Source organism: Triticum aestivum, chromosome 5B (assembly GCF_018294505.1).
Source record: "Triticum aestivum cultivar Chinese Spring chromosome 5B, IWGSC CS RefSeq v2.1, whole genome shotgun sequence".
NCBI classification, from domain to species: Eukaryota; Viridiplantae; Streptophyta; class Magnoliopsida; order Poales; family Poaceae; genus Triticum; species Triticum aestivum.
This window is the reverse complement of record NC_057807.1, coordinates 692,038,223-692,063,808: the sequence shown is the minus strand read 5'-3', so window position 1 is coordinate 692,063,808 and position 25,586 is coordinate 692,038,223. Positions and strand designations below refer to the sequence as shown.

The window sequence follows — 25,586 nt, the reverse complement described above, 5'->3', positions numbered from 1 at the left end:
TCACGACAATTCATGAAAGGGTGGGGCGCCAACGTGGGCCGGGATATCCGTGAGCGGAAGAAAACCCTCTTGAGGGCATCCAGGCCCTCGACCTGCGGGTTGACGCCGCTGGCTTACCGGCGGATGATTGGATGCTTAGATACGACCAGGAAGATCAGCTCACGGTCATCTACACTGACGAGGAGGCATACTAGCGCTTGCGAGGTACGCAGAATTGGGTCCTCAGGGGGGACGCCAATACTGCCTACTTCTAGGTCATCGCTAATGGCCGCAGAAGTCGTAACTCCATCCCCCTCCTTTGGGATGGAGCGACCCTCTTGCAGCGGCCGGAGACATCTGGGCCCATGTAGACGGCTTTTACAGAGACCTATTCACTGCCTCCCCTCGGGGAGGTATTGCCTTAGCGCAAGACATTTGGCCTGCCCACTGTTACGTCACGCCTGTGGATAACACGGCCCTCACGGCCCCGTTCTCTGAGGCTGAAGTATGGGTGGCAATTAAGGGCATGAACCCATCCTCGGCTCCCGTCCTGGATGGCCTCCCAGTCAAGTTCTTCCAGCCTTTCTGGGAGGTGATCAAACCTGAGGTGATGGCCCTGTTTTACGAGTTCTTTGTTGGGTCCATTGACCTCGCCCAGCTGAACTATGGGGTAATCACTCTCATCCTTAAGGTGGCTGGGGCGTCCGACGTCCGGCAATTTCGCCCGATTATGGTGATTAATGTCATCTTCCGCATCCTCGCCAAGGGGTACGCCATTAGGGCAGCCCCTATCGCCGACCAGATCACCCACCCGGACCAGTCGACCTTCATCCAGGGTCGATATATCCTTGATGGAGTGTTGGTGTTCCACGAAGCGCTCCATGAGGTGCACTCCAAACACCTCAAGGCAGTCTTCCTGAAACTGGATTTCCACAAGGCTTATGACATGGTCAGTTGGGCCTTCCTTCGGAAATGTCTCCTCCGTAAGGGCTTCGACGACCGGTGGGTGACCAGGATGATGCAGATGGTTTCCTCGGGGCGCACCGCGGTGAACATTAATGGGGAGATCGGCCAATTCTTCCCCACATTTTGTGGGGTGTGTCAGGGTAACCCCTTCTCCCCGTTCTTGTTTAACATGATGGTCGATGCTCTGGCAGCCATCCTGGATAAGGCCAAGGCAGCAGGCCATATTAAGGGGATAGTACCGCATCTGGTTGGGGGAAACGGGATTTTCCTCCTCCAATATGCGGATGACACCATTATCATGGTGGAGGGAACGGATAGTGATATCTCCAAACTCAAGTTCCTCCTGTTGTGCTTTCAGCAAATGTCCGGCCTTAGGATCAACTTCGACAACAGTGAGGTGATGGTCTTGGGCTACACCCAAGACGAGCGCAAGAGCATTGCGGATCGGCTTAACTGCCAGCTCGGGTGCTTCCCCACGACATATCTGGGGATCCCCATTAGCGACTCCAGGCTTACGGTGGCCGACCTGCGCCCCAGGTGGGAAAGCTTCAGCAGCAAATCGAGCCCTGGCAGGGTAGGTGGCTTTCGAAAGTGGCCCGTACGGTGCTCATTAACTCGTCCCTCTCCAGCCTGCTATTATTCATCATGAGCTTCTACAGCCTTCTCGAGACCCTCCATCACGAGATTACCACCGTCCAGGGGCGTTTCTTCTGGGCAGGCGAGGGGGATAAGCAGAAGTACCACATGGTCAGGTGGTCTGAGATCTGCAAACCTCACGACCAGGGCGGACTGGGTATCATGTCCTCCAAACGCATGAACATTGCCCTTCACTAAGTGGCTATGGCGGATTGCTAATGGTGACGGTGGCCTGTGGCTCCGCATCATTCAGCAGAAATACCTCCGCAGCCAGCCTCTCGCCTTCTGCCAGCGATCTGGGGGCTCCCAGTTCCGGAGACCTTTTGGCCCGGCTGAGAACGCGGACTAGTAGGAGCTGCTCGACTGTATTGCACTGCACGAGCTTGATCTCTTGACGGACGATGACCGCGCCAGATGGCGGCTTGAGCCTTCTGGGCAATTCTCCACCAAATCTTTATACCTGGCCATCGCCCCATCGCTTGTCCATGAGGAGCTCTCCTCCATTTGGGCGATCCGCCTTCCCCTCAAAATTAGGATCTTCTTGTGGCAATGGATTCGCGGCCGCCTCCCATCTGGCGTTGAGGTTCTGAAACGCAATGGCCCTGGGGATGGGCGCTGCCCGCTCTGTGGGCCTGAAGAAGATTCGAACCATATCTTCACCTGCGTGTCCGCGCAGTTCCTTTGGAGCTGTTTCCGTGAGATTGTGGGTGGAAACTGGGACCATAACAACTTCCCCGCTCTCTTTGCCGAACTCCAGGCGATCCCACCCGCGTTGTGCCACACTAGGTGGCTGACCATTGGGGTCCTTGCCTGGACGCTGTGAACTGTTAGGAATAAACTTGTGATTCAGCATATCCCTCTTTGTCGTGCTACTGACGCTTTGTTCAAATGGTCTGGTTACTTGCAGCTTTGGCGGCCGCTTAGCCGTCCCAGGGAGAGAGACGCCATCACCTCCATCATCACCCAGCTCCGCGCGATGGCTCTCCGGTTGGCTCCACCGCTTCCCCCACCACCTCCGGAACCAGATTAGATCGTCATGTCGTCGCCTCCGCCACCGTCGTCTTGGGTTGTTTCGTCATGCTTTTTGTGTTGGGCTTGTTGTGTTGTGCCCACAGCGGAACTTGGGGCTGTTTGTGTCTGGGTGTGCGTGTGAGTGTTGGACCTGACTTGCGGTGGCGCTGTGTGTTGGTGTGTGGTGTGGTCTGTTGTTACCTTGGTACTTTGTGCTTTGTGGTTGCTTTATTTATAAAGCGGGGCGAAAGCCTTTTTCGGTAAAAGTTGGAAAATTCGGAAAAAAAATCCCGCGGGTAAATCCGGACATTCTATATGCATGCACAAAGTTTTGGGGAAAACGACGTTTTGTGTGGCTTGTGTAAAAAAATAAAGAAATGCTAAATGAATAGTTGTAATGAAGCATCGGAAATTGACTTTTTTACACAAGCCACAAGAACCTCGTTTTTCTCCGAAAACTTGTGCACGCACATATAATGTCCGCATATACACACAGGATTTTTGTTTGAAATTTTTCAACTTTTCAAAATGTGTATTTAGACAATAAGTGCATATGCACCTAGGAGCCATTGCCAATTTCCGTGTGAAGATTTCATTCGAGCAACATCATTGTATTAGACTCTCTCTCTCTCTCTCTCTCTCTCTCTCTCTCTTTGCGAGAAAATTTCCGATCTATTCATCTTCAATCATGGCAGTACAACGAATACCAGAAATAATAGAAATTACATCCAGATCCGTAGACCACCTAACGACGACTACCAGCACTGAAGCGAGCCGAAGGCGCGCCGCCGTCATCGCCCCTCCATCGCCGGATTCGGGCACAACTTGTTGTAGTAGACAGTCGGGAAGTCGTCGTGCTAAGGCCCAGTAGGACCAGCGCACCAGAACAGCAACCGCCGTAGATGAAGAATAGCGTAGATCAGAAAGATCCAATCCAAAGACACATGAACGTAGACGAACAACGATGAGATCCGAGCAAATCCACCAAAGATAGATCCGCCGGAGACACACCTCCACACGCCCACCAACGATGCTAGATGCACCGCCGGAACGGGGGCTAGGCGGGGAGACCTTTATTCCATTTTCAGGGAGCCGCCGCCGTCTCGTCTTCCTGAGCAGGACACAAACCCTAACAAAACTGAAAGAAACGACAAAAAACGGAGCCCTCCCGCCGGCCCTTGCCGAGATCCACCGCGTCTCCATGGCCCTAGGGCCACCGAAGAGGAGGCGGACCTGCGGCGGCGGCGGCGGGAGACAGACACCCTAGCTTTTTTGTGGAAGAGGAGGAGGCGGCGGCTATGTTCGTGTGTTCCTCCTGGAAATAAACTGACTAGTTTGTGCACACTAGCTTTAGACTGACTCTCTCTCTCTCTCTCTCTCTATTCTTCTCTTACTGAGCTGAAACTAACATATTTTTGGCTGAATTTTTGTATGTTCACACTACATCCAACAATGTGTGTAAAAATATTTTTTAAAAATTGTGAAAACTTACGCTTGTGCGTTTGGATTATTTCATAACTGGGTGCACATGCACCCATTTGCATAAAAATCCACTATCATCAAACATATGCCATTATATTTTATATCCATTTATTTTAAAAAAATCGAAGGAGGCATGATTGATTCAGCCCATAGCCGATGACATGATTCTTTTACTTCATCTTCCCGCTCTTCTCCCAATCCAAACCTTCAATTTGCCTCTCCAAAATGCATAACATCTGATGCCCCGTCGCTCCACAACCACATACGCCTACACGCTTGTACTCTCTTCTTTCTCGCACTTCTTCTTTTCTCTCATCCCATGCATGTCGCCTTTTTATTGAACACATCACACAACTGTTGAATTATGATCAGGGAGACAAAGAACAATCATATCTGGATAACCAGGAATGACTTTATTTTGAAGGTGACTAAACTCTTTGCACTTGTATGGTGCCACGTTTTCAGTCACCAAAACACCATTTTATCAAAATAAGAAGGGTGTGGCTATATCTCAGTTAATCGACTGAGATTTAACCAAGTCTCAGTCAAGTGACATAACATGTAAAAGAAAAGAAAAAATTGCACAGATCTCAATGTAAGATCTCACGAATATAGCATCAACGAGATTTAATTCTCAAAGTTGAAATACTAAGAAAAATCAGTAAAGAAAATGCAGGGAAGGATTTGGACGCGTGCGCGCGCGGCCACCACGGGACGGGGATGGACTGCTCGCTCCCACCCAATCAGACGCGCCGATCAAATCCATCCGTCCATCCGAACCGAACGCAAACGGATCCCCACTCCTGGCGTCCCGCGCTCCCCGTCCACGGCCACTCGTTCCTCACCACCACCACCAGTCACCGCCCACCGCTCACCGCCGGCGTACGAAATGCTGTCCGCCTCCCTGAAGCCGCCGCCCTCCCTCGCGGCGCTCTCCCCGTCCTCCCGCGCCCCCGCGCCGCCCGCCGCCTCCTTCCCTGCCCCCCGCCGCAGCTGCCTCCGCCTCTCCGCGGCGGCCGCGTCCGAGGGCGCCACCGTCAGCCAGGAGGACGCCGCGTCCGTCTCCGCCGCGTTCGAGGAGGCGCGCCTGGCCCAGGTACGCCCGCACGGCCGCGCGCCGAGCCTCGCCTCAGCTGTTTACTCGCTGTTGCTGCCAGCCCACGCTTCCCCGGTAGCGGTTCTTGGCCGTTGCCGTGGTGCGCGGGAGTTGTTCGATGCAATGCCGGCTGGGGCTATCACTCATCACCATGAGACTATGAGACTGCCATGTTGCATGCAGTTCGCGTCGGACTGGAAGGCTGTGCGCGCGGACAAGGACCAGGGGAAGATCCTCACGCTGCCCGTGCTGCGCTCAAACACCGGCGGGCTCATCCTCAAGTACAACTCCATGCAGGGCTTCGTGCCCAACCCTCTCCTCAGCCCCGCCCATTGGTCTAAAGGTACCCTTTCCTCCTCCTACCAGTTGAGTTCTCTACTCAATCTGGTCGCCCCACTACTTTCAGCCGACCGTAGATACAAATGGAAACAATTCAAGAGGCGGATTGCAGCTGGTGAACTTAATTTATATGGTCTGTGTCTGTTTTGGCTTGCAGATCCTAAGAGGCCAATTCAAGATGTTACAAAGGACCTAGTAGGTTCCTCTGTTTCTGTCAAGGTAACTGAATTTGTTGTCCCTTTTGTCATGCTTTTTTTTAATTGTATCCTTCCGGCATGCTAAAATCCATTACACATTCATTTGTAGCTAGTAGCCACTGTGTTTACTAATTAAGTGGATGTTAGACTCAATTTTTTGACTATGTGTATTCTACATAGTAGGGCAAATGGCATGCTGGTTTAAGTTTGTAACAATTAGAATATGCTCCAGAAAGTTGACCTCATAGCGTGACATGAACGATTGCCATGTTTTGGTTTTACTTACTCCATTTGGTGGTAGAGGTAGACTACAGCAATAGTAAACTGGGTTTATATCTCCAAGAAACTGTCCTTCAATTTTCTTCAATTATAGTAAACCTGGTTCTGATAGTGGCTTGGCCTTCTCAATTACAGCCTATTTCACATGATCAGACACCTATTTAGTACTTACACTGACAGTTTTGGTTGTGCCTTTAAATATTATTACTTCGCTATTTCGACCAAATGAGCACCAGATTTCAGGGTTCCACTTGCTGTTGCTAATTGCTATAGGTAGTTGAAGCAAATGAGGCGGAAAAGAAGCTTGTATTCTCTGAGAAGGATGCCAGTTGGTCAATGTACTCTTCTCAAGTAAAGATTGGCGGTACCTATGATGGAATTGTTGGTTCTGTGTTCCACTATGGTGCATTTGTTCACCTGCGATTTCCTGATGGTACTATTTGGCAGTAGCCTTGGTCACTTCTGTTCTAAATATTTTATTTCACATAGAGATTGACGGCAACTATGCTCAAACAGGAAAGTATCATCTCACTGGTCTCGTACATATCTCTGAGGTCTCTTGGGATCTTGTCCAAGATGTCCAAGATTTTCTAACTGAAGGCGATATCGTCAAGGTCATAGTGGTGAATGTTGATGCGTAAGTATCCTAGTGGTGTATTTATTTCTCAGTAAAATCGCCTGCATCCTAGTGCAATCTAGTTAGTTTGTGGCAATAAACCTAATATATTGGATAATGGCATTCTTGGATGCTAGAATTGATAAAAAAAAAATGCACATCAGGAATATGATCTTAATGCCATGCAATTATAATGCAGTGTTTTAGGGCTAGATGAACAGAATTAAATGAATCTGTTTCAGGCATGCTTTCCTTTTGTTGCTTACAAGGGAGATGAAAAAACATTGGGCGTCTTATCTTGAATCAGAAAATCATGTTAAATGGTCTGACATACTTGCATTCCCTACCCAACCAGGGAGAAGTCAAGGATAGGTTTATCAATCAGGCAATTGGAGGAAGATCCTCTGCTGGAGACATTGGACAAAATTATTCCTTTGGTTAGTTGCTGAATACACAGCGTCTCAGGATGTTTTACTACCTATCAACTTCATTCGTTTAGGAGTGGACTCGTGCAGTTAATAATCATGTTTTGTAGGAACCCGATCTATCACCTGATGCTGAGACGGCATCATCTCCTCCAGAAATAGAACTTCTTCCAGGACTTGATGGTATATGTAATGAACTTCTACAAGAGGACGGGTATGTGTTCTGCTTGAGTGTCTGTTATCCAGTTGTTTATTGTTGGTGTACCACTTTAAGAGCAGGGTCCATGGTATACCTGTATGTATAAGTTCTGCCGTGATCTTCTGTGTTAATATATTGTATTTTCTTCACAGTATAACAGATGTGCGGTTCGGGCGGCAGGCATTGGAGAAACGTGTGGTTTCACAAGATCTAGAGCTCTGGCTTTCTAGTGTACGTATCGTCCTAAAGCACACTAACATTACTACTCATCGAAACTGCCACCTGATAAGTATGGTGATGTATTGGGTCTCTCATTCGTTATGCAGGTGCCAGCTAAGGACAACCAGTACAAGCTTCTTGCTCGAGCCGGGAGACAGGTTGGCTTTCTTGTTTGATATATAGTATTTGTATTATTTTCTTTCGGTGGGCAGTTCCATTGTACTACTGGACTGCAAGTATGTGGATAGGTTTTCGGTCCCAGGTCAACAGAACAAATGCTACATCCCATAGACCAACATAATCTATGTTTCGAGAAGAGCCATTGATCACAACTTATCTATTGACATGTCCTGCGAGCCGTAAACACTGCCATCTGTTGAGAGTGAGCAGCAGAAGGGCTCTTTTTATGCAGCTGTACGTGTGTGAAGCCATGGAATGAGAAGGCAATGTTTACAGCCGTGCCAAAAACATGCCACACAGCTGCATAACCAACCTGTTTATACAATGTCCATATATCACACACAGGCATTTATGCAATAAACACCTTGTCTTCTCGCTTTCACAACTGTAGGCCAAGTCTTCATAGATGATTTTTTTTTTCAACTCGGCATATATGCAGGTTCAGGAAGTGTACCTGACGACGAGCCTAGACCAGGAGGGCGTGAAGAAGGCGGTGCAAAGAGTGCTAGGACGCGTTCCCTGAGCCTGCCCGCCTGCCTGAAGGTTCCCAGCCAGTTCCCTAACTAAGCGACCACACTATATATACATACTGAAGCCTAAACGACAGCTTGGTCGACATGCATGGTGCTGAAACTCCATTCCTCCCAGTCGGAGACCGAGAGTTGTTGCACATTTTTGCAGCACTGCAATGAGTAGGTAGGTGCGGCAATCACCTGGCTGAACTGAACCAACTGAACCCTCATGGAGTTCCCGTGTATATGTATATGCAAATAAATATAAATGCGTACGTTTGCTAACGGCGGGGAGCAGAAACTGTGTCGTGGTTTCGATGAAGTTCGTAGGACTAGCAGCGGTGGCAGATGGCTCACTTTGTGTTCCTCGAAATAGCAACTAGTAGCGTTTGGTTGGTCGCCGGTCGCCACGCGCGCCATGACCTGAATCTCGATAAGCAAGAGCATGCAGTGGCAACTTCAAACAGTCAAATTGGGTGGGAAGTACATCTTTTATTTCCCCTTTTTTGCATTTTGGACAAAGATAGTCTGCAATCAATCTGGGTCAGCAACGTGCACCACAGCCCATCAAATGATTAAGCGAGATGCTAATTAGTTTATGGAGTCTGGGGTAGCGATTAATTAAAGCCGGCCGGCTACGGGTAGGCTAGTGAAAAAGTGACACGAGATGATGCAGACGTACGGATAGCGGAGTGGATTGGATTGGACCGGGACGATCGATACCATCTAGGTTGAGTCGACGTAGTACGACGCCCATCAAACAAGGCGCACCGCGGCGCTCCCGCGTGCGCCCACCATCCCGTCCCGTCCCGCCCCGCCAAATTTAAAAGGGCAACACTACGGGTGGGCCCGTGGATCCGCCTTGTGAGCTATTGGATTCAACGTAAGATGGCCGTTAGGTTCAACTGTGAGCTTTGCAACAATGATGATGTTTCGTTCGGATGTTTGCAACAGAGTTGATGTTGCAGAACTCATGCGATGAAGGTATTGCTGCAAACTTTTATTTTTTTTGCAACATAACTATTGTTGCAGGTTTTTTTTTTGTCTTTGAAACGTTGTGTTTCTCCCGAGGAAGGCCGTGAAATTCTCAATGAAATTCATTCTGGTGATTGCGGGCATCATGTCGGCTCACGGTCCTTGGTGACAAAAGCTTTCCGGCACGGTTTCTACTGGCTTATAGCTCACGCAGATGCAGAGGACATCGTTGGCAAGTATGATGGCTGCCAATAATTTGCACGACAAGCTCATGTATCGGCTCGGGAATTGCGGATGATTCAAATCACTTGGCCATTTACGGTCCGGGGGCTATTACCTATATATAGGTGTTTACAGAAGAAAGTATTGCAACATTAGTGATGTTGTAGAGTTTTTCTTGCAACAGGGACGATGTTGCAAGGAAAAAAAATCACGGGCGGTGAGGGAGGAGCAGTGTCACCCATCCATGCAGCCGACGAGCGCCGGATCGCCGACTAGGTCGCTCGCCCGATAGTTGTGGTGGAGGCAGGTGACAACGGCGACCAGTGCGCTCGACCTCGGTTGCAACTTCGCCGCCCCATCCTCCTCTCCGGCGAGGTGAGTGGTTGCCGAAGCCGAAGCGTCAGGTGATGCGCATCTCTCGTTCGGCGTTGGAGGGATCTAGATGTCGCCTCCTTGTCTTCGTCTTTCAAGGTCTGCAGTAGACTAGTTGTTGCGGTTGTAAGAATGCAACAACGGGTCAGTTGCAAGTCTAGTAGTAGTGGTCCTGGGGCACGTGGCGTGCAGGCGAGATTCAGACGCGGGAGCTACAATCCGCCGGGTGACTAGAAGCTTTTCCAATTCAAAATACCTTACAACTCCCAGCCAATCGTTGGCCGCCGTGCGTGTGCGCGTGCGTGCACCACCCGCCGACGTACAGGCGTGCAGCCTGCTCCCATCGGTCGACGCTTCCAATGGCCAGGCAACAAGAAAGAATACATAGCTTTGATGATCGCGAGGACCGCCGCATCGACAAGAACAAGCCGACAACAACGCCAAGGAGCCATGGCCAAGACCCTCCCCGCCTCTGCTAAATGTACCCACGCTCGCCGCGCCGAGCAAAGCTCCCCACCTGATCGATCCATCCGTCTCTCCTCTCCTCACGTACCCAGCAACCATGGCTCGTCATGGCGGCGGCGGCGGCAGCTGCACGTCGTCGGCGTCTCTGGCCAGGTACATCCCGCGGGCATTCCGGGGCCGGAAGAAGCAGCCGCCGTACCTCATGGGGGGCCGGCGGCGGGCGCCCGACGGCTACGCGGCGTCGGTGGAGCTCAGCGCGAGCGCCGGCTCCACGTGGCCGGCCGACTCGGTGGTGCGGGTGGTGCTCTGGAGCGGCATCGTGGAGGTGTACGCGGGCGTGGTGCTCGCCTGCGCCGTCGTCGGCAACCACCCGCCGGGCCTCTGCCTCGCGCACCCCGACGTCTTCCGCAACCCGCACGGCGCCACGGTCAGGCCGCTCGAGCCGCTCTTCCCCGGCCAGAAGGTGCTGCTGCTGCCCGAGACCACCGTGCGCCGGCTCCAGCGGGATATACCCGAGGGCTCCGTCGGGGCCAACCCCGACCACGACGGCCGCGAGGACGAGGACGCGGCGTCGTCCACTGACGACACGGACGCGGACGCTGATATGTCCTCGTCGTCGTGGTCCGGCGAGGAGCGGGAGGCGGCGCCGGAGGGGTGCTGCGCGCGGGACTACTTCGTGAACCGGGAACTCTGGGCCGAGTGGCAGTTCAAGAGGATGGTGGCCCGTGGGCTCGCCGTCAAAAAGGAGGGCGCCGCCGGGCCGGCGAAGAAGGACAAGAAGAGGCGGAGGAAGACGAAGCAGACGGACGGCATGCCGGACGCCGCGGCGGGCACGGGGTGCCGGAACTCCGGCAGGATAAGCCAGGCGCAGAAGTGGACGAGGTCGTGGGAGCCCAGCCTGCCGTCCGTGGACGAGCACGAGGAGGACGAGACGCCGCCGTCGACCCCTTCATCGGAGGCGGCGGCGAGGACCGACCACGAGACGGCATGAGCTCATCGACGCGATCTTGTTCATATGGTCGAACGTGCACATAGTGGCTTTCTTTCCGGGCAGCTTAATCTGCATGCGCAGCGTGGATCCTGGTATAGTATAACCATGGATTTGTGTCCATATACGGATATACCAGGAGAGGTTTAGAATGGTTATTGTGAATTACTCGTGGTTGTAGATGCATATAGAAAACTGTAAACTGGTAACATGTCATGGAATTTGTAAATCGCCGGTTTGCTTTGGTGGTTGTCTACTTGTATAAATTTTCAAAATTATCTTTTTTTTTAGACAAACAGGCGAGCTCCCTGGCTCCATTATATGAATGAAACCATCAGATGTCGATACAAGCAACAAAGCTGTTCAGAAAGCAACTAAACGAAGTTTCTCCAAGCACTTATTACATCTTCCACCCACAAAGAGAGACTAGCTGTTTCATATTTCTCCTTTTTTATGCGGGCGGCGGGCCACGTCGATCATATTTCTCATTAAGTGACCAATGGAAGCAATTTGTGTTTTTGGTTATTGATAGTCCTAGAGTTGTGGCTTCTTGTTAAAATCCTGTAGAGTTATAGTTTTTTGTTAGGACTTCTCCAACGGCAAACCCGTTTTAATTTTTTTTTTACATTCGTCCGCGGATAGGGAGGACCAGTCAGCGAACACGGATGCGGGAGCTGCCTATCCAACGCTAGCCGCATATGTACTCAGTAATAACGACAATCTTCCGCTAAATAGCTAGCACGGTCATCACTGGCTTCCGTAAACATGTAGGAGTATATACTACTATGTACTAACATGAGCACTTCAGAAAAAAAAAGAGACAAATAGCCCTTTGAGGCAACCTTCCGCCATTCACATTGTGTTGGAGATGCCCTTGCAAATGGCGGAAGCTAAAAGTGCGTGCGAAGTAAATCAAGCAAACTGAAAGGCACTAAACAATGCATGTGTTGGCGGAAGCTATGCAAAGTGAAGTCCGGAAAGCACTTGAAGAAATGAAAAAAAAAGTTAAACAAGTGTATGATTAGCTTCTGTCTAATAGCCTTGACAAATGCCTTCATCTTTCATCTAACAACAAAAGGATTAGCAGCGGTTTTCTGCCATCCGAACCGAGAGAGGATACGTGGTGGTTTTTGATTCGCCGAGAAGATGTTTGGACTCATGTAATGCTGCCTGCGTTTGTTTTCGATTTGCGGGAGAAAATACGTTCGGACTGTCCTGCGGACCGATACAGACTCGCGTTGGATGGCTTTCACGGTCCGGACAGCGTGGTCCGGACGTATGCGGGAGGTTTACGGGTCCGCCTTGGAGATGCCCTTACCCCAGCCACATATGTTTTGTGTATTTATGCAATTTTCACTTCTTCTAATGATTCGTCGAAAAAGGAACCTTACTTCCTTGTAGACATTGGTCCACTATCCCTGGAGAGGTGAGCTGATGGACAATTCTACTTTTAAATGTCAGAGTGGCCTTTCAATTCTGAAAGTCAAACAAAATATTTAGTAATATCTGGTTCTAAGAAAAGCAAGCTTTGCTTAGTTTCATCTCCGATATTATTGGTGCATTTGCAATAGACTTAAATTCTGTCATGGCCAATTGGCCATTATCACTGTGCCCCTTTTCAGTTCATGTAGGTTGGTTCTTTTTCCTGATTTAAGCGAAAAGATAGTTTTTATTAACTTTTTGTGCTACTCGATAATCTTTACCTAATAATAATAAAGCCTGGAGTGCGTCTGTCCGCTCACCCTTGCGCCATTTTACAAAAGAAGACCCTCTATTTTCTGTAAATTAACCCATAGTATACGTTTAAGTCACAGCCGAACCTTTTTCTCTCATAAAACCCACTAATTAACGTTTTAGGTAATCAACCCGCCATCCTTATTTAAGGCAGCCGAATCTTTTTTGTTTTAGCATAAATCCCCCTGACTTTTCAGTTAATCAATCCACGGTTTATCTAAAATAAAATTATCCATATCTTTTAAACCATAGCTATGATTTTAACATGTTATATATGAAGTTTGATTAGAAAATTGTGTAAAATCTAAATATAATATTATTTTAGCTATTAAATATCTTTAAAATGTTACTTTTGGTGCAAACTTAATCTATAGTGCACGGTCCATTTTTCTTTCGTACCGGCGGCGATCCGAATTGCAAATAAACACCCATTAACACAAGATTAAGAGGAAAGAAAACATCGATAACCACGCATCCACACCTCTGAAAAACTTCGCGTGGAAAAACAACATATTTCTCATCTTATTTCGAGCGAGTGTGTGTGCGCGCGCGGGGAGAGAGAGAAAGAGAGAGAGAGGAGAGAGAGAGAGTAAAGGATGTGGACCTATTAGGGTTTTGAGTCATGGATATTGGGTTAAGAGCGCGTGTTTATCTTCTCTTCTGTTGCAACGTACAGGCTCTTTTGCTAGTGATGTTTAATGTCAATACATCCTGCAAGCATCGTTTGTTCAACCCCCCATGCCCCTGCCTAGTCACGTCGCCCTGGCGAGCTGCTCTCCAACCCCGTACTTTGACGTACTTCTCTCGTCCCCAAAACTCCCGCGCACTCCCGAGGCTGCTCCACTACGCGTTCGCCTGAGCCCTCTTTATCTGCACCGCGCTGGCCGGCCTCCCCACATTCCATCCAAACCATTGTGCTTTTGGTGTAAACCTAGCGACCACTTAGTTTCTCCCGCGATCCGCTCCGGTGCGCTCGCTGCTGTTGGAGATATGCCCTAGAGGCAATCATGTATGACGATATTTTCTATGTGTTTATGAATAAAGATAGTCCTTAAACATTATCAATGATGTGTATCAGCAAGTACGTGACTTGTTTGTGAGACTATGCATTGTATGATGACTGTCCTAAAAGGTCCCTAGTCGAAAGGACTGTGTGGACGCGCAACCAACTAGACTAGCATATGACACGGTCAATGGCCTGGTCTCACTAGCGATGGAGCATTGGATGCTAACCGGATAATATGGACTAGGAAGGATCTGGTCGGATTTGACGTAGTCGAATCCGAATCAAGATAAGGTCCGAGTCGGACAGACCCAACTATGAGACGCGGCGATATGTCATCTCTAAGTCTCTAGAACAACATACGTTCTATGTCCTAAGACCTGAGCTGATGCATGTACTCGGGATGGTGACAGACTTGATTTGGGCCGACCAAACGCTACTCCGTGACTGGGTAGTTACAAAGGTATGTTTCGGGTTTGTCCAGTCCCATGTTATGAGACATGGTCGAGCAAGATGGGATTTGCCCCTCCGATTAGGAGAGGTATACTCTGGGCCCATCGTGTGATCCGACCAGGATAAGCATGGCCATGCGACAAGGATTATGAGATAATCCGGATAGTGGTCGGCATCACTGGAACGAGAAAGAGGCCGGGCTAGCACAAGGATGACAATCTCGCCTTGAGCCCGACAACATATATCGTGTGGCAAAGGGAACAGAAGTGTGACACGTTGTACAGGTTCGCCTAACCAGCTTCATAGTCTGCTTGGTGTTCGGCATGCCTTGCTAGAGGCCGCTACCAACCGTGCAGTTCGGAGGTGATCCGAACTGTGAGCAAGCCGACTTGAATCTAAGGGGTGGCGTGCTTAAGGGAAGGAACCTACGAGGTCAGATCCGAGGACACTGGTCGGATGTGATCCGACCTGTATTCGGATATGGCCGAGTAGACTTGTGGGCTTTAGGGTCCGTGCGAGGCCCAAGTGTTGAGCCCGCGATGGACGCCTATATAAAGTGGAGGTGCGGCACACTCATGCGGTTGATCGCTTCGGCGCCGTTGTTAGGGCTTTGCATGTGTTGCAAATAGCCATCTCCACTCGCTGCCGGTTGTGTGATCAGACCTAGCAGTCCACCACACGACATTCCTCCTGCACGCGCGGATACCGTTAGAAGCGGTGCACTAGCACCACTCCGGCGAACCTGTTCGCGGGATCCGATCGGCTACGTGGGAGATCGGCAAGGTGGAGACGACTCCGGGAATGTGAGGCGACTCCGGGAACACGCTGCCTCAACTCTACTTCCGCTGCACGGCACTGCGCGTCTAGTGGTAACGATCTGTGATCCATCTCCCGTAGCATGTTCTTGGTTGTTCTGTGCATAGGAAATTTTAATTTGCAGTCGACGCACCCTACCGTAGAACCCAATAGCTGCAGCCAGAACGGCCACAAAGCTTTCGAGTGTTTGTCCCGTTTCCCCCTCGCCTTCTTCCTTCTGTCTTTCCACTAACCGTCGTTACCCATGGTCTCCCACATCCCCGAGTCATTCGATGTGGCCCGCGCAGGGGCGCAAGCTTTGCTTTGGCTCACACCGCTTTCTCCTCGACGAGCCGCTTGCCCTATCGCCGGCGGTCACCTTTCCTACCATACTTTGTCCCTCACCATCTTTGAACGGAGACTCCACCCCAGCTTCTCAGCGGGCTTCACCGTTGTCGTCGCTCCATGCCTTGGTTGGCAGCTCCCTCAGTACCGCCTCCACGGGCCCAAATTGTGACCATGTCGCCGCCCAGCCTCCAACGACCAGTCTGTCGGCCACCTCCCGGACATCTTCGTGTTGGGGAACGTAGTAATTTCAAAATTTTCCTACGTACACGCAAGATCATGGTGATGGCATAGCAACGAGAGGAGGAGTGTATCTTCATACCCTTGAAGATCGCTAAGCGGAAGCGTTTATCAACGCGGTTGATGTAGTCGTACGTCTTCATGATCCGACCGATCCAAGTACCGAACGCACGGCACCTCCGAGTTCTGCACATGTTCAGCTCGATGACGTCCTCGCCTTCTCGATCCAGCAAGACGGGCGAAGTAGTAGATGAGTTCCGGCAGCACGACGGTGTGGTGACGGTGTTGGTGAAGAACAATCTCCGCAAGGCTTCGCCTAAGCACTACAGAATCTATGACGAAGGATAAACAAGAGGGGACGGGGTTGCCGGCACACGGCTTGGTGTTTCTTGATGTATCTTTGGTGCTAGCCCTACCCCTCTATTTATATGTTGAGCCTTGGGGTCGAAACTTGGAGTAAAAGCCTCCACAAAGTCGGTTTCACCCGAAAGGCAAGAGTCCTTCTCGGACTCCAGGGCCAGATGCCAGGGTTCCCGGCGTCTGAACCCAGACGCCAGGGACCCTGGCGTCTGGCCCCTGGACTCCGCAAAACTTCCTTTTGCGCTTTCCAAAATCTTGTGGGCTTTCCCCTTTGGCCCAAATAACGTGTTCTCGTTCCCAAACATTTCGGGAAACATCCGGAACCCCTTCCGGTGAATTCCGAAACTCTTCCGGAGATCAAACACTATTATCCCATATATCAAACTTTATCTCCGGACCATTCCGGAGTTCCTCGTCATGTCCATGATCTCATCCGGGACTCCGAACAACATTCGGTTACCAACATACATAACTCATATAATACTATATCGTCAACGAAAAGTTAAGCGTGCGGACCCTACGGGTTCGAGAACTATGTAGACATGACCTAGAACTTGTTTCCGGTCAATAACCAATAGCGGGACCTGGATGCCCATATTGGCTCCCACATATTCTACGAAGATCTTTATCGGTCAAACCGCATAACAACATACGTTGTTCCCTTTGTCATCGGTATGTTTACTTGCCCGAGATTTGATCGTCGGTATCCAATACCTAGTTCAATCTCGTTACCGGCAAGTCTCTTTACTCGTTCTGTAACACATCATCTTATAACTAACTCATTAGTTACAATGCTTGCAAGGCTTAGGTGATGAGTATTACCGAGAGGGCCCAGAGATACCTCTCTGACAATCAGAGTGACAAAACCTAATCTCGAATTATGCCAACCCAACATGTACCTTCGGAAACAGCTGTAGAGCACCTTTATAATCACCCAGTTACGTTGTGACGTTTGGTAGCACACAAAGTGTTCTTCCGGTAAACGGGAGTTGCACAATCTCATAGTTGCAGGAACTTTGTATAAGTCATGAAGAAAGCAATAGCAACATACTAAACGATCAAGTGCTAGGCTAACGGAATGGGTCATGTCAATCACATCATTCTTCTAATGATGTGATCCCACTAATCAAATGACAACACATGTCTATGGTTAGGAAACATAACCATCTTTGATTAATGAGCTAGTCAAGTAGAGGCATACTAGTGACTATATGTTTGTCTATGTATTCACACATGTATCATGTTTCCGGTTAATACAATTCTAGCATGAATAATAAACATTTATCATGATATGAGGAAATAAATAATAACTTTATTATTGCCTCTAGGGCATATTTCCTTCAGTCTCCCACTTGCACTAGAGCCAATAATCTAGATTACATAGTAATGATTCTAACACCCATGGAGTCTTTGGTGCTGATCTTTGCTCGTGAGAGAGGCTTAGTCAACGGGTCTGCAACATTCAGATCCGTATGTATCTTGCAAATCTCTATGTCCCCCACTTGGACTTGGTCCCGAATGGAATTGAAGCGTCTCTTGATGTGCTTGGTCCTCTTGTGAAATCTGGATTCCTTTGCCAAGGCAATTGCACCAGTATTGTCACAGAAGATCTTCATTGGTCCCGATGCACTGGGTATGACACCTAGATCGGAAATGAACTCCTTCATCCAGACTCCTTCATTTGCTGCTTCCGAAGCAGCTATGTACTCCGCTTCACATGTAGATCCCGCTACGACGCTTTGTTTAGAACTGCACCAACTTACAGCTCCACCGTTTAATAAAAACACGTATCCGGTTTGCGATTTAGAATCGTCCGGATCAGTGTCAAAGCTTGCATCGACGTAACCGTTTACGACTAGCTCTTTGTCACCTCCATATACGAGAAACATATCCTTAGTCCTTTTCAGGTATTTCAGGATGTTCTTGACCGCTGTCCAGTGATTCACTCTTGGATTACTTTGGTACCTTCCTGCCAAGCTTATTGCTAAGCATACGTCAGGTCTGGTACACAGCATTGCATACATGATAGAGCCTATGGCTGAAGCATAGGGAACATTTTTCATTTTCTCTCTATCTTCTGCTGTGGTCGGGCATTGAGTTTGACTCAACTTCACACCTTGTAGCACAGGCAAGAATCCTTTCTTTGCCTGATCCATTTTGAACTTTTTCAAAATTTTGTCAAGGTATGTGCTTTGTGAAAGTCCTATTAAGCGTCTTGATCTATCTCTATAGATCTTGATGCCCAATATGTTAGCAGCTTCACCGAGGTCTTTTATTGAAAAACTTTTATTCAAGTATCCCTTTATGCTATCCAGAAATTCTATATCATTTCCAATTAACAATATGTCATCTTACATATAAAATTAGAAATGCTACAGAGCTCCCACTCACTTTCTTGTAAATACAGGCTTCTCCAAAAGTCTGTATAAAACCATATGCTTTGATCACACTATCAAAGCGTTTATTCCAACTCCGAGATGCTTGCACCAGTCCATAAATGGAACGCCGGAGCTTGCACACTTTGTCAGCACCTTTTGGATCAACAAAACCTTCTGGCTGCATCATATACAACTCTTCTTCTAGAAATCCATTCAAGAATGCAGTCTTGACATCCATTTGCCAAATTTCATAATCATGAAATGCAGCAATAGCTAACATGATTCGGACGGACTTAAGCATCGCTACGGGTGAGAAAGTCTCATCGTAGTCAACCCCTTGAACTTGTCGAAAACCTTTTGCAACAAGTCGAGCTTTATAGACAGTTATATTACCATCAGCGTCAGTCTTCTTCTTAAAGATCCATTTATTCTCAATGGCTTGCCGATCATCGGGCAAGTCAACCAAAGTCCATACTTTGTTTTCATACATGGATCCCATCTCAGATTTCATGGCTTCTAGCCATTTTGCGGAATCCGGGCTCATCATCGCTTCCTCATAGTTCGTAGGTTCATCATGGTCAAGTAACATGACTTCCATAATAGGATTACCGTACCACTTTGGTGCGGATCTTACTCTGGTAGACCTACGAGGTTCAGTAGAAACTTGATCTGAAGTTTCATGATCATTATCATTAGCTTCCTCACTAATTGGTGTAGTTGTCACAGGAACTGGTTCTCGTGATGAACTACTTTCCAATAAGGGAGTAGATACAGTTATCTCATCAAGTTCTACTTTCCTCCCACTCACTTCTTTCGAGAGAAACTCCTTCTCTAGAAAGGATCCATTCTTAGCAACGAATGTCTTGCCTTCGGATCTGTCATAGAAGGTGTACCCAATAGTCTCTTTTGGGTATCCTATGAAGACGCATTTCTCCGATTTAGGTTCGAGCTTATCTGGTTAAAGTTTCTTCACATAAGCATCGCAGCCCCAAACTTTAAGAAACGACAACTTTGGTTTCTTGCCAAACCATAGTTCATAAGGCGTCGTTTCAACGGATTTTGATGGTGCCCTATTTAACGTGAATGCGGCCGTCTCTAAAGCATAACCCCAAAACGATAGCGGTAAATCAGTAAGAGACATCATAGATCGCACCATATCAAGTAAAGTTCGATTACGACGTCGGACACACCATTTCGTTGTGGTGTTCCAGGTGGCGTGAGTTGTGAAACTATTCCACATTGTTTCAAGTGTAGGCCAAACTCATAACTCAAATACTCTCCTCCACGATCAGATCGTAGAAACTTTATTTTCTTGTTACGATGATTTTCTACTTCACTCTGAAATTCTTTGAACTTTTCAAATGTTTCAGACTTGTGTTTCATCAAGTAGATATAGCCATATCTGCTTAAATCATCTGTGAAGGTGAGAAAATAACGATACCCGCCGCGAGCCTCAACATTCATTGGGCCACAAACATCAGTATGTATGATTTCCAACAAATCAGTTGCTCGCTCCATAGTTCCGGAGAACGGTGTTTTAGTCATCTTGCCCATAAGGCACGGTTCGCAAGTACCAAGTGATTCATAATCAAGTGATTCCAAAAGTCCATCAGTATGGAGTTTCTTCATGCGCTTTACACCGATATGACCCAAACGGCAGTGCCACAAATAAGTTGCACTATCATTATTAACTCTGCATCTTTTGGTTTCAACACTATGAATATGTGTATCACTACTATCGAGATTTAATAAAAATAGACCACTCTTCAGGGGTGCATGACCATAAAAGATATTACTCATATAAATAGAACAACCATTATTCTCTGATTTAAATGAATAACCATCTTGCATCAAACAAGATCCAAATATAATGTTCATGCTCAACGCTGGCACCAAATAACAATTATTCAGGTCCAAAACTAATCCCAAAGGTAGATGTAGAGGTAGCGTGCCGACCGCGATCACATCGACTTTGGAACCGTTTCCCACGCGCATCGTCACCTCGTCCTTGGCCAGTGCTCACTTATTCTGTAGTCCCTGTTTCGAGTTACAAATATTAGCAACAGAACCAGTATCAAATACCCAAGTGCTACTACGAGCTCTAGTTAGGTACACATCAATAACATGTATATCACATATACCTTTGTTCACTTTGCCATCCTTCTTATCCGCCAAATACTTGGGGCAGTTCCGCTTCCAGTGACCAGTCTGCTTGCAGTAGATGCACTCAGTTTCACGCTTAGGTCCAGACTTGGGTTTCTTCTCTTGAGCAGCAACTTGCTTGCTGTTCTTCTTGAAGTTCCCCTTCTTCTTCCCTTTGCCCTTTTTCTTGAAACTAGTGGTCTTGTTGACCATCAACACTTGATGCTCCTTTTTGATTTCTACCTCCGCAGCTTTTAGCATTGCGAAGAGCTCGGGAATAGTCTTGTTCATCCCTTGCATATTATAGTTCATCACAAAGCTCTTGTAGCTTGGTGGCAGTGATTGGAGAATTCTGTCAATGACGCTATCATCAGGAAGATTAACTCCTAGTTGAATCAAGTGATTATTATACCCAGACATTTTGAGTATGTGTTCACTGACAGAACTATTCTCCTCCATCTTGCAGCTGTAGAACTTATTAGAGACTTCATATCTCTCAATCCGGGCATTTGCTTGAAATATTAACTTCAACTCCTGGAACATCTCATATGCTCCATGACGTTCAAAACGTCGTTGAAGACCCGGTTCTAAGCCGTAAAGCATGGCACACTGAACTATCGAGTAGTCATCAGCTTTGCTCTGCCAGACGTTCTTAACGTCGTCAGTTGCATCAGCAGCAGGCCTGGCACCTAGCGGTGCTTCCAGGACGTAACTTTTCTGTGCAGCAACGAGGATAATCCTCAGGTTACGGATCCAGTCCGTGTAATTACTACCATCATCTTTCAACTTTGCTTTCTCAAGGAACGCATTAAAATTCAACGGGACAACAGCACGAGCCATCTATCTACAAACAAACATAGACAAGCAATAATACTATCAGGTACTAAGTTCATGATAAATTTAAGTTCAATTAATCATATTACTTAAGAACTCCCACTTAGACAGACATCTCTCTAGTCATCTAAGTGATCACATGATCCAAATCAACTAAACCATAACCAATCATCACGTGAGATGGAATAGTTTTCAATGGTGAACATCAGTATGTTGATCATATCTACTATATGATTCACGCTCGACCTTTCGGTCTCCGTGTTCCGAGGCCATATCTGCATATGCTAGGCTCGTCAAGTTTAACCTGAGTATTCTGCGTGTGCAAAACTGGCTTGCACCCATTGTAGATGGACGTAGAGCTTATCACACCCGATCATCACGTGGTGTCTGGGCACGACGAACTTTGGCAACGGTGCATACTCAGGGAGAACACTTCTTGATAATTTTAGTGAGAGATCATCTTAAAATGCTACCGTCAATCAAAGCAAGATAAGATGCATAAAGGATAAACATCACATGCAATCAATATAAGTGATATGATATGGCCATCATCATCTTGTGCTTGTGATCTCCATCTTCGAAGCACCGTCATGATCACCATCGTCACCGGCGCGACACCTTGATCTCCATCGTAGCATCGTTGTCGTCTCGCCAACTATTGCTTCTACGACTATCGCTACCGCTTAGTGATAAAGTAAAGCAATTACAGGGTGTTTGCATTTCATACAATAAAGCGACAACCATATGGCTCCTGCCAGTTGCCGATAAATTCGGTTACAAAACATGATCATCTCATACAATAAAATATAGCATCACGTCTTGACCATATCACATCACAACATGCCCTGCAAAAACAAGTTAGGCGTCCTCTACTTTGTTGTTGCAAATTTTACGTGGCTGCTACGGGCTTTTAGCAAGAACCGTTCTTACCTACGCATAAAAACCACAACGATAGTTTGTCAAGTTGGTGCTGTTTTAACCTTCGCAAGGACCGGGCGTAGCCACACTCGATTCAGCTAAAGTGAGAGAGACAGACACCCGCCAGCCACCTTTAAGCACGAGTGCTCGTAACGGTGAAACCAGTCTCGCGTAAGTGTACGCGTAATGTCGGTCCGGGCCGCTTCATCTCACAATACCGCCGAACCAAAGTATCACATGCTCGTAAGCAGTATGACTTGTATCGCCCATAACTCACTTGTGTTCTACTCGTGCATATCACATCAACGCATAAAACCTGGCTCTGATGCCACTGTTGGGGAACGTAGTAATTTCAAAATTTTCCTACGTACACGCAAGATCATGGTGATGGCATAGCTACGAGAGGAGGAGTGTATCTTCATACCGTTGAAGATCACTAAGCGGAAGCGTTTATCAATGCGATTGATGTAGTCGTACGTCTTCACGATCCGACCGATCCAAGTACCGAACGCACGGCACCTCCGAGTTCTGCACACGTTCAGCTCGATGACGTCCTCGCCTTCTCGATCCAGCAAGACGGGCGAAGTAGTAGATGAGTTCCGGCAGCACGACGGCGTGGTGACGGTGTTGGTGAAGAACAATCTCCGCAGGGCTTCGCCTAAGCACTACAGAAACTATGACAGAGGATAAACTAGAGGGGACGGGGTTGCCGGCACACGGCTTGGTGTTTCTTGATGTATCTTTGGTGCTAGCCCTACCCCTCTATTTTTATGTTGAGCCTTGGGGTCGAAACTTGGAGTAAAAGCCTCCACAAAGTCGGTTTCACCCGAAAGGCAAGAGTCCTTCTCGGACTCCAGGGCCAGACGCCAGGGTTCCCGGCGTCTGAACCCAGACGCCAGGGACCCTGGCGTCTGGCCCCTGGACTCCGTAAAACTTTCTTTTGCGCTTTCCAAAAACCTTGTGGGCTTTCCCCTTTGGCCCAAATAACGTGTTCTCGTTTCCAAACATTTCGAGAAACATCCGGAACCCCTTCCGGTGAATTTCGGAACTCTTCCGGAGATCAAACACTATTATCCCATATATCAAACTTTATCTCCGGACCATTCCGGAGTTCCTCATCATGTCCATGATCTCATCCGGGACTCCGAACAACATTCGGTTACAAACATACATAACTCATATAATACTATATCGTCAATGAAACGTTAAGCGTGCGGACCCTACGGGTTCGAGAACTATGTAGACATGACCTAGAACTTGTTTCCGGTCAATAACCAATAGCGGGACCTGGATGCCCATATTGGCTCCCACATATTCTACGAAGATCTTTATCGGTCAAACCGCATAACAACATACGTTGTTCCCTTTGTCATCGGTATGTTTACTTGCCCGAGATTTGATCGTCGGTATCCAATACCTAGTTCAATCTCGTTACCGCAAGCAGTGGCGGAGCCAGGAAAAAATTATTAGGGAGGCCGAGTGATGCTAAAACTGATCGGGGAGGGCCAAATCTTAGAAAAATGAGTTTTTAGCATCAAATAACCAGTAATTATGTACTGTTTATAGGAAATTAGCTTGAAATCCTGTTTGTTAGGGGGGGCCAGGGCCCCTGCTGGTCCCCCCTTGTCTCCGCCACTGCCGGCAAGTCTCTTTACTCGTTCTGTAACACATCATCTTATAACTAACTCATTAGTTACAATACTTGCAAGGCTTAGGTGATGAGTATTACCGAGAGGGCCCAGAGATACCTCTCCGACAATCAAAGTGACAAAACATAATCTCGAATTATGCCAACCCAACATGTACCTTCAGAAACACCTGTAGAGCACCTTTATAATCACCCAGTTACGTTGTGACATTTGGTAGCACACAAAGTGTTCTTCCGGTAAACGGGAGTTGCACAATCTCATAGTTGCAGGAACTTTGTATAAGTCATGAAGAAAGCAATAGCAACATACTAAACGATCCAGTGCTAGGCTAACGGAATGGGTCATGTCAATCACATCATTCTTCCAATGATGTGATCCCACTAATCAAATGACAACACATGTCTATGGTTAGGAAACATAACCATCTTTAATTAATGAGCTAGTCAAGTAGAGGCATACTAGTGACTATATGTTTGTCTATGTATTCACACATGTATCATATTTCCGGTTAATACAATTCTAGCATGAATAATAAACATTTATCATGATATGAGGAAATAAATAATAACTTTATTATTGCCTCTAGGGCATATTTCCTTCACTTCGTCCCTCACGATTTCATCGGCGACGCCATCCTCTTTGCATTCGCCCACATTAACACTACCATGCTCGACACACATGACTTCCTCCACCAGCTGTTGGACTCCCGCCTTCCCTCGGCCTCCTTCCACTTTGTTGCGGCCTCAAGCTACGCTACACTCATAGTGTTTGACGACGTCATGGCTGGGATATGTAAACAAGTGGTGTGAGGACTGCATTCAACTGGTATGTCTTTGTTAGTTTGTTTTAATGTAACAGTTATTCGTGATTTGATATTTTGGTTGTTTATACTATCTTGAAATGTTATATATAGTCACTGGCGGAGCTAGATAGAAACTTTAGTGGAGCTAAATAGTAAAATATGCAGATATGTTGGGGCAAACAATTAAAAATTCCATCAAAGCCCTCCAAATTTTCCGAACTTCACATTATTTCAAAGGTTGGGGGCAATCGCCCCCCTCCCCTTCCCCCACGCCCGCGTCCTGTATGCATAGATTTGCCACTATTTATGGTCTTACTGTGATGACTGTTGCCCCAGTCCCGCCACCGAGTACTTCCAGCATCGGCAATATGACCGATGACGAACGAAGCTCGTTGACCGTGGTTGGTGCCCCAAGTGACCGAAGCCATGAATGCTTACAGTGTACGTTTGATCGATTTGATCAAACAGTACTCAGGCACACCTTTCTCAACACGCACGCACAACGCCCAAACGATCTTTCCTTTGATCGGTTCTACCGGAAACACACACGTACGCGAGGAGTCTGGTTTATGGTCAAAGGCTCGTATCGAGCATTGTTACTTTTATTGCTTTTGGCCGGTGGTTACAAGGGCTATAAATAAGTAAAAGAAGAACATGCGTGCTTTGTTGCGCCTGGTTATAGCTTTGTTTGGCCTCTACTTTGTAGCAGTGTGCGTAGCGCCTTGTATTTCGTACCCGATACACAAACCGGTATAATGCGATTCTATGCATAACT

General features: G+C 47.7%; 2 protein-coding genes across 2 annotated transcripts; both read left to right on the top strand.

Moving 5' to 3' along the window:
• Positions 1-4,856: 4,856 nt before the first annotated feature.
• On the top strand, positions 4,857-8,421 carry LOC123114285 (4-hydroxy-3-methylbut-2-enyl diphosphate reductase). Its single transcript, XM_044535709.1, has 10 exons — positions 4,857-5,170; positions 5,354-5,513; positions 5,667-5,728; positions 6,259-6,418; positions 6,502-6,622; positions 6,957-7,038; positions 7,137-7,240; positions 7,378-7,456; positions 7,552-7,602; positions 8,064-8,421. The coding sequence occupies exons 1-10, from the start codon at positions 4,964-4,966 to the stop codon at positions 8,145-8,147; spliced, it is 1,110 nt and encodes a 369-aa protein (XP_044391644.1). The 5' UTR covers positions 4,857-4,963; the 3' UTR covers positions 8,148-8,421.
• A 1,626-nt stretch (positions 8,422-10,047) lies between these two features.
• LOC123114287 (uncharacterized) lies at positions 10,048-11,338 on the top strand. The gene has a single exon (XM_044535710.1). The coding sequence runs from the start codon at positions 10,268-10,270 to the stop codon at positions 11,159-11,161; it is 894 nt and encodes a 297-aa protein (XP_044391645.1). The 5' UTR covers positions 10,048-10,267; the 3' UTR covers positions 11,162-11,338.
• The last annotated feature ends 14,248 nt before the right edge of the window (positions 11,339-25,586 follow it).

Coding starts and splice junctions, on each gene's coding strand:
- LOC123114285 (XM_044535709.1), top strand. CDS start 4,964: ATGCTGTCCGCCTCCCTGAAGCCGCCGCCCTCCCTCGCGGCGCTCTCC. Junction 7,241..7,377: donor GAACTTCTACAAGAGGACGG/GTATGTGTTCTG, acceptor TTTTCTTCACAG/TATAACAGATGTGCGGTTCG. Junction 7,457..7,551: donor TAGAGCTCTGGCTTTCTAGT/GTACGTATCGTC, acceptor TTCGTTATGCAG/GTGCCAGCTAAGGACAACCA.
- LOC123114287 (XM_044535710.1), top strand. CDS start 10,268: ATGGCTCGTCATGGCGGCGGCGGCGGCAGCTGCACGTCGTCGGCGTCT.